General features: G+C 40.0%; 1 protein-coding gene across 3 annotated transcripts in view; it reads left to right on the top strand.

The window, feature by feature from the left end:
• The window catches only part of LOC137570123 (uncharacterized), a 157,176-nt gene extending 145,621 nt beyond the window's left edge, over window positions 1–11,555 (top strand). For all 3 annotated transcript variants that reach the window (XM_068278895.1, XM_068278893.1, XM_068278894.1), the window contains exons 20-21: window positions 2,356–2,446; window positions 6,762–11,555. In XM_068278895.1, the coding sequence (XP_068134996.1) occupies window positions 2,356–2,446; window positions 6,762–6,836 (166 nt within the window). In that variant the 3' untranslated portion in view covers window positions 6,837–11,555. The remainder of the gene's footprint in view (window positions 1–2,355; window positions 2,447–6,761) is intronic.
• Window positions 11,556–14,672: the final 3,117 nt, after the last annotated feature.

Genomic DNA, 14,672 nt, shown 5'->3' with positions numbered 1-14,672 from the left:
AACTTTTTACATCTTTCTTTCCAGAAGGCTTGATTGAATCGCCACATATATCACAGAACATTATTACATAAAGCATGTTGATAAGGAAAACTAGCTATAACCTAGGTGGTCATAAGAGAAAACGACACATATATAAAAATAATTTTCAAACTCAATATCTTGTTAAAGTGAGCCAGTCAATAAGTATAAACTTCTTATTCAATGCTGCACATTTTTGTTATTACATTAAAAACACTGTAGTAAAACACTGTAAAGCAACCTCCATTCAGTAATGCAAATACACAGCATGACAGATTTTTCCAACAAGGAGTTGTGAGAACTATTTTCAAACACTTGCAGAGTAAGGGCTGGTTCACACTATGTGCGGTTATGATGCAGTATGCAATCATGCCAGGTGCTGAAAAATGAAATTTTCATCTCCATAAAGCTTTTCAGCAGATGGAAGCATGAAGTGCTCCAAAATCTCCTGATAGCTACCTGCATTGACCCTGCCCTTCATAAAACACAGTGGACCAACACCAGCAGCTGACATGGCATCCCAGACCATCACTGACTGTGGGTAGTTGACACTGGACTTACTCATGATTGCGGTTTTGAGTAATGAACCAGGCTGGGAGTTTTTAAAAGCCTCAGGAATCTTTTGCAGGTGTTTAGAGTCAATTAGTTGATTCAGTTGATTAGGTTAATAGCTCGTTTAGATAACCTTTTCATGATATGCAAAGTTTTTGAGATAGGAATTTTGGGTTTTCATGAGCTGTATGCCAAAATCATCAATATTAAAACAATAAAAGGCTTGAACTTCTTCAGTTGTGTGTAATGAATCTAAAATATATGAAAGTCTAATGTTTATCAGTACATTACAGAAAATAATGAACTTTATCACAATATGTTAATTTTTTTAGAAGGACCTGTAATTTAAAGAGAATCTGTATTGTTAAAATCGCACAAAAGTAAACATACCAGTGCGTTAGGGGACATCTCCTATTACCCTCACAATTTCGCCGCTCCCCGCCGCATTAAAAGTGGTTAAAAACTGTTTTAAAAAGTTTGTTTATAAACAAACAAAATGGCCACCAAAACAGGAAGTAGGTTGATGTACAGTATGTCCACACATACAAAATACATCCATACACAAGCAGGCTGTATACACCCTTCCTTTTGAATCTCAAGAGATCATTTGTGTGTTTCTTTCCCCCTGCATCTCTCATGCACTGAAGTTTCAGGCTGCTCTTTTCTTCCTGCAAACAGCTTTGCCCTTGTCTGAATTTCCTCAGTATTTGAAAGCCCAGCCAGCTCAGAGGACGATTTATCCAGCTTGTAAAAGATAAGAGAGAGAAGAGAGAAGCTGCACTAATCTAAATATCACACAGGCAGTGTGCAGAGAGGGGCCTGAAAGGGGGAGTTCATAGCAGAACAACAACACTGAAGAACTTGGCAGCCTTCCAGACACAGGCCGACAAGTCTGACAGGGGAAAGATACATTGATTTATTACAGAGACTGTGATAGCAGAAAGTGCTACAGTAAGCCAGAACACATTAGAATAGCTTTTGGAACTTGTAGGATGATAAAAAAACAGGATGCAATTTTTGTTACGGAGTCTCTTTAAGACTACTCTAAAATATGCTCATTACAAATCACCAACTTAACCTGTTTGTTAATATTTGAGCTTAATTTGCTTTAATTTGTGATCAAATCAAGATCAGGAGATATGTTCAAAGCTGTCTTTCCCCAAAAATGTAAAAGTACAATTATCCTATAGACAAGGTATTTTTATGTTAATTTCAAGTTTCTTGGGTCCCACTTTTTTTTTTAATTCGTAGTCTTCGGTCAAGTACAGATTATGCCTTTTCTTTTAAAATAAAAAAAAATCTTATTGTAGTAAAGACAGCTAAAAGCCTATCCGTGTAGTCTGTTGCTTCAGGTCATGTGATCAAAATCTGAAGAAACGATTTTTAGCTACACCTCACTTGTAGTGTTGGTATTGTGGCATCATCAAAATCATTATAACATAAGAATACTTCAGGCAACTTTGTGAAAAGGTAATTGAAAAGAAAATACAAATTCCTGCATATTTCTCAGAGAACAGTTAAATGAATTATTCAGAAATGGAATGAGTATGATGCAGGTGCGATCTTCTAAGAACAGGCTAGCTACAAGAAGTGAGGGGGGCCACCAATAGACCTATGACAATTCTGAGGACCTTACATGTGGTTGGGATTGCAGACACAAATTAAAAGGACTCTACATTATTGCTCTGTATCAAACTGTGTTAAGATGGACATCTCCCTTGAGGAATAGGACCGAGATTTTTGCCTGAAGGAGATCTTTTAATAGATTGTATTTTAATCTGACAGGTATGAGTTGCCAGGAGTTTATGCCTTAAACTTTGTACTGAAGAATTCCTTGGGTGGTGGAGGAATTGCATCCTTGAGGAGTGACCCTCAGGTAATTAACATTTATATTACTTTAAGTGAGGTTTTTTACAGAATTGATATAGACAGCTGCTGGTAGGGCATCAACTCAATCAAGTTTCTGACTCCAGATCATCAAAGAGACTTATCAGATTCGACATTGAATCATTGCTGATGTTTGCAAGGTTGCTGGCCAACCACTGCTGTACCCTCCTGCGCTGTTTCCTTTCCAGTTCTAAAGCCAGGTACACTGCAGTTTTAGACACCATCACCACACGCATTCAAAAGCAGTGGGTTCCCGTGGCTAAGCTTCCACCAAACCCAACCCAAATGTTTAGCCTGAAGGACTGTTCATTAACATTTTGTTAAAAGAGACCTGGAGAAATTGGTTGCCGTTGCTGATATCTTTATAAATTCTTCAGGCTTGGCTGTTGTGCTGATCCATGAGATATAACTGCCTCAATGGCTACCATAGAACAAGTATGCAGAACTGAGATTCTAACCGCACAACTGCATCCTTTCCTGGGACACTGAAAGTACTGGAACCAAAAGATCAGGCAGACTAGCCTTGATGGCTTCCAGTGCTCTGAGCATAGGATTCCTTTGAAAAATAAACATATTATGTGTTGAAATGTTAGCCTTAACTCTGATAATGCAGCCTTTGGTTGCTGCAGTGGAGTAGTACAGAAAATCAGGTATGTGTTGTGGGATACTTCATATCTGTCAACATGTTGTTACTATAAAACTGTCAAAATAGTAATCACTATCTAATGATATGGATCATTAATGGCAAGGCATGCAGGATAATATGAGCTTGGCAGTATATCCTGTGCACACAGTTTCAGTAAGAGGGTCCAATGTAACTTAGTGTTCCCTCTGCTGGAAAGTCATCACATGGTTCCCACTTATAAATGCATCCATTCATGGCCCACTTTATGGCAGGCATAGTGACCTATAAGAAGCTTAGTGGAAGGTAAGCCAAGCAATTAATTGCTGTGCGCATTGTTGAAAAAATGCTCTAATTAGGAAAAGGGTTTAGTTTACTATAGTCCATTGTTTTAGTTTTTTATTAATAATATTTTTTCTCAGTGGTGATGTACAATAATCAATTTACAGCAGAGGGTGAGCTCTTCCGACAGGTAGAATATTTCACATGGCTGTATTGTAGCTGCACATTCCATTGTTTTATCGAGTTTCACTTTTATTCAAATACAGTGAGGTACAGACTAACCAGCAAGCTCAGGGTGACCCAGAACTCATTGGAGTGTGTAAGGGACGACAATGGTCCTAAAAGCCCCCTTACTAAAATGCTAAGAAAAACAAAAGTTTGCTTTCTTAAAACAGAAAGAATTTGCGATAATTCAGGTTGGAGTGAGCTTGAGATGTCTCCCAGTGCATCACTGCTGAATATATGCAAATTAACCATTGTTAACCGTAGAAGCTAAACACACCTCCAGAACTGCTGGAATGCAATGATGTGTCATCTTGTTGTTTCGGATTGTTTGATCCTCATCAGTGCATGGCATGGATTAATTTGGCTCTATGGAATAGGGCTTGTAACACCGAGAGGTACAGACTAACCAGCAAGCTCATGGTGACCCAGAACTCATTGGAGTGTGTAAGGGACTACAATAGTCCTAAAATACAAATACAAAGACAGTAAGAGAGGAATGAGAATGCTGTCTGATTAATTAGAGTGAAACTTATGACCATGTTAATACATGGAAATGAAAGGTTTATAACTATTTGCATTTAATTTAAAGCTATGGCTCACCTTTCCAGATTATTCATTGTTTGTAATGGTGAATAGGGAACTGTGTCATTACTCACAGTTTTAATATTTGTGCACATATATTTGGATTAGGTGATCATGTGACTGACTTTTTTCAACGGGAGTTTCTCTGGACCAGCTTCATCAATGTACAGAGCTGCCGACAGGGGGAGTGCCTTCCTCTCTGTACAGAGCCACCTCCTGACCCCTCCCATCTCCTTTGTGCACTGCAAGTTGTACTATGCAGAGTACGTAGTTGTGTCACTAAGCGTCCCTTAGAGCCTAGGCTCTCAACGTGTGGTACGCGTACCCCAGGGGGTACTTCTGATGGTTCCAGGGGGTACTCGGGCTTGATATACTTAACCAAGAATAACAAATTTAGAGCTTTAGAAAATGATAAATCTTATTTTAACAACACCAAATTAGTATTTTAGCTAATTAAAAGCAATAGTACATGCTTGGAAATTGTTTAGAACCAAATATAAGGTACTACGATTAAATATATATTTGTCAAGGGGTACTTGTAATAATGTTTACTATGCTAGGGGGTACTTGGTGAGTACAGAGTTTTAAAAGGGGTGCATACCAATAAAATGTTGAGAAACACTGCCTTAGAGGACCTCACAATCTAATCCCTACCATATTCATACTTTGTCTGTACCATGGTCTAAGACCAATTTGGGAGGGAACGAATTGAAAAGACTATACAGCCAGAAATTGCACTTCCATTTTATGCTGCTATCCATTTGAAAGTTATATTTACCTGCCGGCTCTGTTCCTCCCAATATCCTGTGTGGACCACCCAGAGCCATGTGGCCTCCGGCTTCCGTCATGCAGCCTCACCTCCCTGCTGAAAATACACAATGGTGTTTTCTATATTGAGTAGAGAAAACACAATAACCTTAATTCAATTGGTGATAATAAGGCAAGTGAAAACTTATCACTACACATCAATCGGTATTTTAAGTGTTAATTCACTAATGCTGCTGCATACTATTTTCCGATTGATTTCTGAGTGTTTCCTGTTCACTCCTATGCAAAATCGAATGGAAAATTATTGGAAATCAGATCAGACATGTTGGAAATAATCGATCTGCCAGTAAATCTGCCAGAAAATCTAATAGTGTGTACCTAGCACAAAGAAGCTTGCTTTATTGGGTGTCGTTTTCATAGTGAGAATGTTATCTTATCACTCCAGTCCTTAAGTTATCACCTCTCTAGCTATTTTCACATGCAGTATATAGAGAGGGGAGAAGCACATGCAGTCAGGATGTAGCTCCACCTCTCCTGCTGCCAGGACAATTACAGCTAAGCTGTGTAGACAGCCAGGGTGGGGGAGAGAGACGCTGTGACAGGGTGGGTGGATCTGTATGGCTGGATCTGTGTGTGTTTCTGCGTGGCCTGAGCAGTAAGGGAGCGGCTCCGTGGTCATGCAGGTGCACAACGGCTGTCCTCTTGCATGAAGAGAAGCATGGTCGCAATGTACAAAAGGGTCCTGGGCAGCTGTGGAGTCCGGAGGACAGCATAGGGAGCCTCTGGTGGATCCAGAAGCTTCCCTCTCTTTAGGTAAGTATTTGATTTTTGACACCTCGGGTTCTCATTAAAGACAGTGCAGTTAAAACGTACTTGTTTTATCATTTGTAAAATCTTTACTGCAAAGCTCTAGCTTAGATTTGCAAGAATCAATGAGTGTCAGCAGCTGTCACCTACCGCCCGTAAATCATTATACACCTCAACCCCCATTACTCCGCAAAACCGATGTGGCGGGTTTTTTTTGGTTTTTTTTTTTTACTACAGTACTAACCTCCCTGGTGGTACGCAGTTTCTGAGGCTGCGTCCACGGGAGTAATTTTTTGAATAAAAGCTGTTGTAATACTTGTAGCTAGCACTAGGCTAGCTACCTCTGTCCCCCAAGTCCCCCGCACCTCTCTGATCCCTCCCGATCACCGGCGCTTATATTTACCCAGCCGCGATCCCTCAAGAGCCGCAGCCGCCCCATTCAGCTTCAGTCGTCGCTATGGCGACGATCGGACATGACGTCTGACGTCATCGACGTCATGCGCAGTCCCGATTCTCCCCATAGCATAGCCTGGAGGTGATTGGAGAGGCAGCGCCATCGCGGGTCCGGGGGGTGGGGTAGTATTTCGGCGGCGATCGGGGGAATGGAGAAGAGCGGAAGGACTTGGGGGACACAGGTAGCTAGCCTAGTGCTAGCTACAAGTATTACAACAACTTTTATTCAAAAAGTTACTCCCGGGTTCCATGTAATCCTCTGCGGCGGCTACCCTGAGTGTAGGTCGGGGTTACCGCCAGAGAGGTAAGATGGGGGTAAGATGGCAGCAACAGTCTTGCCGCTGGGGGGTGGAGCGGAGATTCAGGACTCTTAATGATTTTTGGGTGGTGGATAACTTAAACTTACTGCCGCTGATACCCGCTGATCCATGCAGAGAGGGAGATAGAGCTTTACACTAATGATTTTATAAATTATAAAATAACTACATTTTGATAATGTGTGAGCATTTCTCTTGGGCTATTTGTATTTAACCTTTTTTTTTTGTTTTGCTTTCTGTTGTTTCAGGGGAAAGCCTTTGGACAAATGTTACTTGACCTCGAGATCAAAAATGTCCCAGATTTAAAATCATTGATAGATTAGTCACTGATTCCTTTCCATCATGTGTGTGCCAAACGTTTACCGGAGTACTTACAATCTCTAGCGGAGTAAACAGTGTTAGTGGGGTTTATTTACAGAGAAATACTTTATAGAAATATCTAACAGGTTAATTTAAAGTAGCTACCTATTGTAAAAATATGCAGCTACAACTAATAGATGCTAATCAATTGGTAAAATTTCCAGCTATCCCTTCATTTATGTATTTTTACATTACGATGAGTCAAGTTTAGTAGATGAATTATGTTTCCGCTATCATACTATTTCTTTGTGCATACAGAGACTCATTTTCCAGTGACCTAAGTGAGCTTCATGTGGAAGGCACACTCGGGTTGGAAATGAAAATGAAGCCTAAGGCTTGGTTCTCAGGTGGCTGGTGGGATGGCTTTTTGTGGCTCGTTTAGCCCATGCAAACACTTTTCTACTACCGAGCAGAAAAGGGATTAGCACAGGTTCCTGGCATTTCATTATCCCATCATATTTTGAGACCCCTAGGTTTCAAAACTCAGCTGTCACCCAAGACGAGGCGACAAGATCTACTGTGGTGTCTATGCAAACAATGCAAAAAGCTGTACCCATCATTTAAAAAACCTTTTCTATTCATGTTGATTCACTTTAAACGTTGCTTTCGTTGCCTGCCGAAAATGTTGTGTTTACCACTGTGCAGAAGCCCATGTGAACAAGCCCTTGGTGTTAAGGTTTCTTTTCAAAGCCGATTTGCGATTTTCACTGGTTGCTAGCAACACCAGAAGAAAACTCAGGAAAAAATGCAGCATGCAGGACTTGTTTTATTCGCATCAAAAATTGGAATCGGAATTGCATGTAAAATCGTATCAAAATCAGAAATCGAAATTCCATGTAAAATTGCATCAAAATCAGAAATCTGGATTGCATGTAGGGTAAAAGAGCCCGGAAGTAGGGTTTTTATTTTACATCTAAGCATAGCTGTAGTGTAGCAAACCACCACACTGCTTAGAATCTTCTTGCTGTCACTCATGTGGTGTTTTGGGACCACTAGTCCTGAGCCGGTGGTTTTGTGCAGGGAAGGTCATTTCAACTCCTTCCATTAGAAGATCTTTGCTATCTCACGGAGACTGAGGAATGTTGAGTAACAAGAGGCTGCCGTTCACCACAGAAGCATGTTAATGATTAAAATATACATTTAGCGAACACTGAGAGGAATTTGTAAGTTACAGCTAAAGCTTTTCCTGAACGTTTGGCTGAATGTCATTTTTTCAATTTTCTGTCACAGAATCAACTCCAGTGCAATAAGGCTTGGAAGGAAATAACCGTCCATGTGGTTTTAGGGCAGTAGACTGCAACTAGTAGATAGATGGAAATGAACATGCATGGTGCAGTGCAACAAAAAATACGGATACTTCTCTGCTGTAAATCATGTTGTCTTTGGCTCTGCCCTCACCCTCTCTACCTTAGCAGTGCCACAGAAGTGGTTGACTCTCTTCTGCTGCTTAGGCCCCTCCCACTCCCTCATATTGGTGCAAAGGATGGGGCAGAGATGTCCAGAAATCCTGGCAGCCTCGACCATTTCCCATATATGATGGAACAGGCTATGTAGGGCACCACAAAGTACCACAGCAGAAGGTGAGGAGCACAGAGAATAGTAAGGGCACACACTGAGGCTTACTAAACACAATGTAGTGATTGATAGCTGCAGTAAATGACTGCTTCCATTACACTTGGCCCATATTAGCCAATAAGATTTCTTATGTCATTTTGCTAGTGTAGGGTAGGAAATAAAACAGAAGCATTTGTCCTGTTACTTTTGGTAATCCTGCCGTTTTCCTTTCAGAAACGTTTTTTTTTTCCATACATAAGGCCCATGCTTGATTGATGTTAACTATACTGTAACTGGAGACAACATGCAAGTTTTCCCAGACTGAATAGAAAAAGTACCATTGAGTGCATGTCTGCATAGGCAACTCTGAATCAGCAATGTAAAACAGGAAACAGGAGTGCTGCCAGTTAATGCTGGAGAGCCAACAGAATAAAGACGACCGTGTTCACTGAAGAACATTTCCTTCTGTTCTTTGGCATAAAAGTAGCCTTTGCAGTCAGACTACTCTTTTCTCTTTTAATCCCTATGAAAGCATTACATAATTTGTACACTAATGTTATTAGCACAGATATATATTTGTTATAAACTGAAGTCTTAATGCATTTCAGGTGGTTAGAGGTTAACAGATATATAAACTGTCCAAAAGATTGAAAACTGCCAGTCATTTTTTTTTACAGTGTTCAGTAATGTAAAAACGCTAGCAAAATCGCCATGTGTAGGTTTTGACGAGCAATTACGCCAGCGTTTATATACTTTACATTGCAGAACTGCTAACGCTAAACGCTAAAAATGTCCTGCGTTTGCGATTTTGGTAATCGCAATTGCTCCAGTGGAATTTAGCCCATCCATTAACATTAGCTAAGCGTTTAGGGAAATCGCTAGAGTTTTGGAGTAGGTTTGAGCCCTTCAAGTAGCTGGTTAGTGATACATGTCAGTAAGAAAATAAAGGCTGTATTTTATGAAAGCCAAAAGCAAAGAAATAAACTGAAGCCCTTTGGCTGCGAGCAAACGTGTGCCAAATACATTGCAAATGTGGGCACTGGTGTTCCTAAACAGTTGTGAGAAGCTTCTCCAGTGGATTCCTATTGCTGGAGTTCAGACATTTGGGGATTGCACCTTCAGTGGTGATGTGTGATCACATGAAGTCACAAAGTAGTGCAGAATAATCCTGTCTTCCAAGTCAGAGACATAAGAAAACCACAGGTGCATTACAAACTATGTAATGTTCCTATCACACTCTATGGTCAGATTTTGGGTGGAGTCAGTTAATTTGTGTTTTGGGGATACTGAAACTGGAGCACCTGGGTGAAACCCATGTAAGTACATAGAGAACATGCAAACTCCAGGCAGATAGTGTCCTACAGGGGTCTCAGTTCCCGAACCCCATAATTTGGAAGGCACAACTGCTAACCATTTGGCCACTTAATGTAGATTTCACCATTTTCACTTATAATCACATTAGTTTAAGATTAATTTAACTGAGATTCTTGGGTTGCTTAACCTTAAGACTGAGTATTGTTTCAGATGCATATCATTCATCATGTTTTAAAAATAGACCATCAAAAATACGATGACTGCCCATAGCAAAAAAAAAAAGAAATATCACGGCTCACTTTAATTTTCTTACACACACCAAATCTATGATATCTAGAATTCCATAAGCTGTACAGCTAGCTTTACTGTAGTGTGTGTTATGAAGCTCTGTTCAGAGAGTCCAGTATCTCCCCCCGACGATGTATGTTGGCAAGAAAACAAAAGGTGCAGCTTTTAACACTAGCTAGGAGAGGTTGGTTTTACATACAGTGCATTACCTGTAAACTGCTGAGGATTGATATATATCTGCATGGTGTCGTGTTTCCATGTGTTCATTTTACCCTTGCTTAAAATCTGGTAGGTTGAGCACTATGTGTAATTATAGTCTAAATTGTTCTTGTTGATGTGTGACAATAAAATACATTGGGAAAGATTTATCAGGCACAAAAAAGAAAACCGGAGCAACATTGGAGCCTTTGCCCCAAGCGGCTAGTCAAAATATTTGCTTCAAATGCAGTCTGGACAATTGCTCTGAATTAGCTCCTATGAAGCTTTGTGGCTTTATGGAGGGATATTACTTATTAGAGATGCTTGATGTCTCTCCAATACGGAAAATGATATAGGAGAAAATAGGAAGCAGTAATGACACCTTGCTCATGTGACTGATGTTGGAGCTTATTGCTGACTTTGATCTACTGCTTCCTGCTTTGTCCTACTTCATTTTGCCTACAGAAAAAAAACAAGCAGAAGAAATTGATCATCTCTATTACAGCCAAGCAATGTACTGCAAAGAACTGAGAGATAGAATGAAATACGTTTTTTTTAATAATGAGCCACCTTGTTGACATGCATATCAAATGTGCTATTGAGATGCCCTGGGAGCTAAAGTGGTGCTAGGTTCACTTTAAGTAAAATACAAAAGGCCCTGACAGGAGTAACCCACATACTGATCTGCTTAGTATATTTTAAAGTAATATTTTTGATGTTTATCATGAAAAAAAGGTGTTCATAAGAATGATCATTTTTGTATTGCCTGCATTATTTTTCTTTGCTTTTTTTTTAACATATCTCATAGAGTATGCTTAAATTTGATGAGTGGGTTGTAGCATCAAGCATCGGTTTCACCTTCGTAGGGCACTGGAGTAAAATCTGACCCGCTATCCATCTGACCCGCTATCCATGGGCCTCAAAGCCAGTTGATGGAAATAAGATATGGACTATGGAGAAAACAACTTGTATTATTTGTATCTGCCATCTAATCTCAATGTATAGATACGGCCATTGCTGTTTCACTAACGCCCTTTAGTATTTCAGGTACAGAATAATTATCCATAGCCATTGTTTTCCTGCTGTATGTTTACTGTGTTCTTCCCACTGAGCACTTATAAGAGAGTGTGCATTTATTTTTGTACTGGGTTCAGACAATGTGGCAAGCATGCTTTTTACTCCATAAATATATGACTGTATCGCTTTACTACTTCTTTTTATATTTTATTATGACCTACCAACATACTGATGACATTCAGATGCTAACGTTTCTTGAACAGTAGCACTTGAACATTTTTTACCTGTCAAAATAAAATCGCAAACCCAAATATGTTGTAGTTTATTTTCTGGTATTGCCCGTAGCTGAAAAGCTAACCTGCTTCTAACTTTTATGTTTATTGGATAAGTAATCACGGTCCATTTGGGACTTCCACCGGGAAAACAGTTTTAAATGGTGAATCTCTGGGAAATTGAATAGCAGCGTGAATGCTATGCAATTTTTGTGTGCTTACAAAAATGAGGACGGGACTTACATTTTTGTAAATATTTTATTATATCTTTTCATGGGACAACACTGAAGATACGACACTTTGATGCAACGTAATGTACTGTGTACAGCTTGTATAACATGTGAAATCACTGTCCTATCAAAATAACTCAGCACACAACCATTCATGACTAAACAGCTGGCAACAACAGTGAGTACAACCCCAATTGTAGAATGTCAAAATCCTACTCAGGTATACACCCCCCCCCCCCCCCCTCGGGGTCATGTTACTTGTTAGTGTTAAAGGACCACTATCGCAAACATTTGAAAATACATCTGTGCACATAATTATGAGAAGTGCATTGCTCCAAGATTAAAATGCACCATAAATTACATTTCTCCTATGTTCCTGTCGGTAAAAGTATGTAATAAAAATCTGACAGATATAGTTTTTAGACTAGTCCATCTCCTCATGGGAGATTTTTCAGGGTTATCTTTATTTTCAAAAGCACTTAGTGGCCAACAGTGGCGTAGCTAAGGAGCTGTGGACCCCGATGCAAGTTTTACAATGGGGCCCCCCCAAGCACTCTATACATAACAACTGATATGGCGCACCAAAACTTGCCAATGGCAGCCCCAGTGTCAGAGGTGCAAGACAGGGATGGGGAACAGTTTGTTAAGGATTACCACTATTCAAAGTATCTATAGAAGTGATTATTATGAGCACAGGACCAATAGAGAGCTAATACTGAAGTTGAGGGAGGGCCCTTCCGGGCCCCTCTGGCCCAAGGGCCCCGGTGCAATCGCAACCTCTGCAACCCCTATTGCTACAAGCCTGGTGGCCAACATCTTTGTATAGATCCCTTTCCATGGATTGCTTTTGAAAACAATGGAGATACTGAGAATCCAACAACATAAGAAGGTGGATTAGTCCTAAACCTTTAAGATTTTTACTGCCCACTGTAAGTAAGCCACAGAAACATAGGAGAAAAGTTATTTATAGTTAATTTTAATCTGGAAAAAACGTACTCTTCGTTTCCATTTGAAACGACACGATTTTAGGATTGCAAGCGCATTTGGGAGAATCACCATGGCCACCTATGTTGCACGCAAAGTGAAAGTGGAAACAAGGCCTTAGTGTGTGTGTGTGTGTGTATATATATATGTGCGTATATATATATATATATGTGTGTATATATATATATATATATATATATAGAGGTAGCAGCCCTGTAAAAGGTCTCGGGTATGAATGGGGAGCATATATGTCTTATACCGGTCACCGAAAGTTCAACACGACACCTCATGGCAGAGAGCGATTTGGCAATCTTAAGAAAAAAAAATTGATGCTCTACATAAAGATAGCCTAGGTCAAATGAAGATTGTCGACACACTGAAACTGAGCTGCAGCCCGGTGGCCAGGACTATACAGTGGCTAACAGGACAGGCTTCACTCAGGACAGGCCTTGCAATGGATGACCTAAGATGTTGCATGCACTTGCTCAGGTCCTTGTGTCCTAAAAATGCATTTTGTAGATAGTTAACTCTGGAAGAAAGTTAATTGAATCAGGGCCTGTGAGTGTTAAACTAAAAAAAAAATGTGGTTCATTGATGAAAGCATGCCTGTCTCTATTGCTTTTGGCCCCATGAAGTGCATCCACATGGTCCCATAACAAAAAAGTTCATCCATCACATCTCGGATATGAAAAGTGCATCCACTATTTTCTTCATAAAACTGCAATTTAAATGTACATGAGTGAAGAAGCACAAAATGGACCTAATGAAAGAGCTAGTCAATATTGCAGACTCATCACTCTTGTGCCACTTGGGTGGAGGAAGTCATATTTACCCAAGCTGGGACTTCTGCTATAGGGACCAGGTTGTATTTGCTACCTCTATGTCAATGTTCTCAAGTCCAAAGAAGGCAACATTACTGTGCTTACCTAGCTCATGCAGCACTTTCAAATCTGTACCATGTTTTATTATAGTTTTGAGTATGTCCCTAGTGTCAAGCAATAAACCCATTTGATTCTGTCTGTGCACCCTCCCTTGGTAGATGGTGTCCGGTTTTGGCACCAATAAAAGTGTTACTGGCAGTCACTGGGAGGGAGAGTCTAAAGGTGGCCATTAACGGTACAATCCCGTGGCCAATTGAATGTTTTTGCTGCAGTAATCAATTAGAAATTGCACACATTAACAGCCTAATTTCTGCTAACCAATCTGATCAGAGCGATGGGATTGATACAACGTCCAGATAGATTCCATTAGTTCTGCATTTGGGCAGTGAGTAGAAATTGCTACTGCTCATGCACAACGCTCCCAACTATGTTGGTGCCTAAAATCACTTCCCTCAATCCATAAAAATCAGACAACTCTCTCACTCTAGCAGTTGTAAATTCTTAAAGTATGGCAAAAGCACAATTGGGCCATGTGCTAGGAAGCAGGGGTGGTCTGACACCAAGTTTGAACTTTGAACCCAGTAGTGAAATTCGGAGACGCACTGCATGGAAACTGTGACACTAACACGGATGCATCATGTGCTGAAGCATATCACTTTACTGTAAATGTTTTTTTTGTTAATTACTCAGAATCTTGTCTTTTTGTAGTTTCATAATAGCATATTCTTAGATAAGCACCATTTTTGGGGGATTTAGTTATCATTACATTTCATATAAGAGTGAATACTAATCAATAAAATTCTAGGCTTCATTTAATATGTTCCAGGGTCTCTATTTCCTGTAGGTAGTAGGTTATGTTAGACAAGCATTTGTAATCCGATTAGGGTGATTCCAAGACTCAGTACCCTATCAATATGGAAAAAAAGCTGAAGACCATACAGTGGAATGTGAACGTTTGGGCAACGTTGTTAATCGTCATGATTTTCCTGTAAAAATCGTTGGTTGTTACTATAAAAGATGTCAGTTAAATATATCATATAGGAGACGCACACAGTGATATT

The sequence above is a fragment of the Hyperolius riggenbachi genome, chromosome 1, assembly GCF_040937935.1.
Source record: "Hyperolius riggenbachi isolate aHypRig1 chromosome 1, aHypRig1.pri, whole genome shotgun sequence".
NCBI classification, from domain to species: domain Eukaryota; kingdom Metazoa; phylum Chordata; class Amphibia; order Anura; family Hyperoliidae; genus Hyperolius; species Hyperolius riggenbachi.
This window is presented reverse-complemented; position numbering and strand designations above follow the sequence as displayed.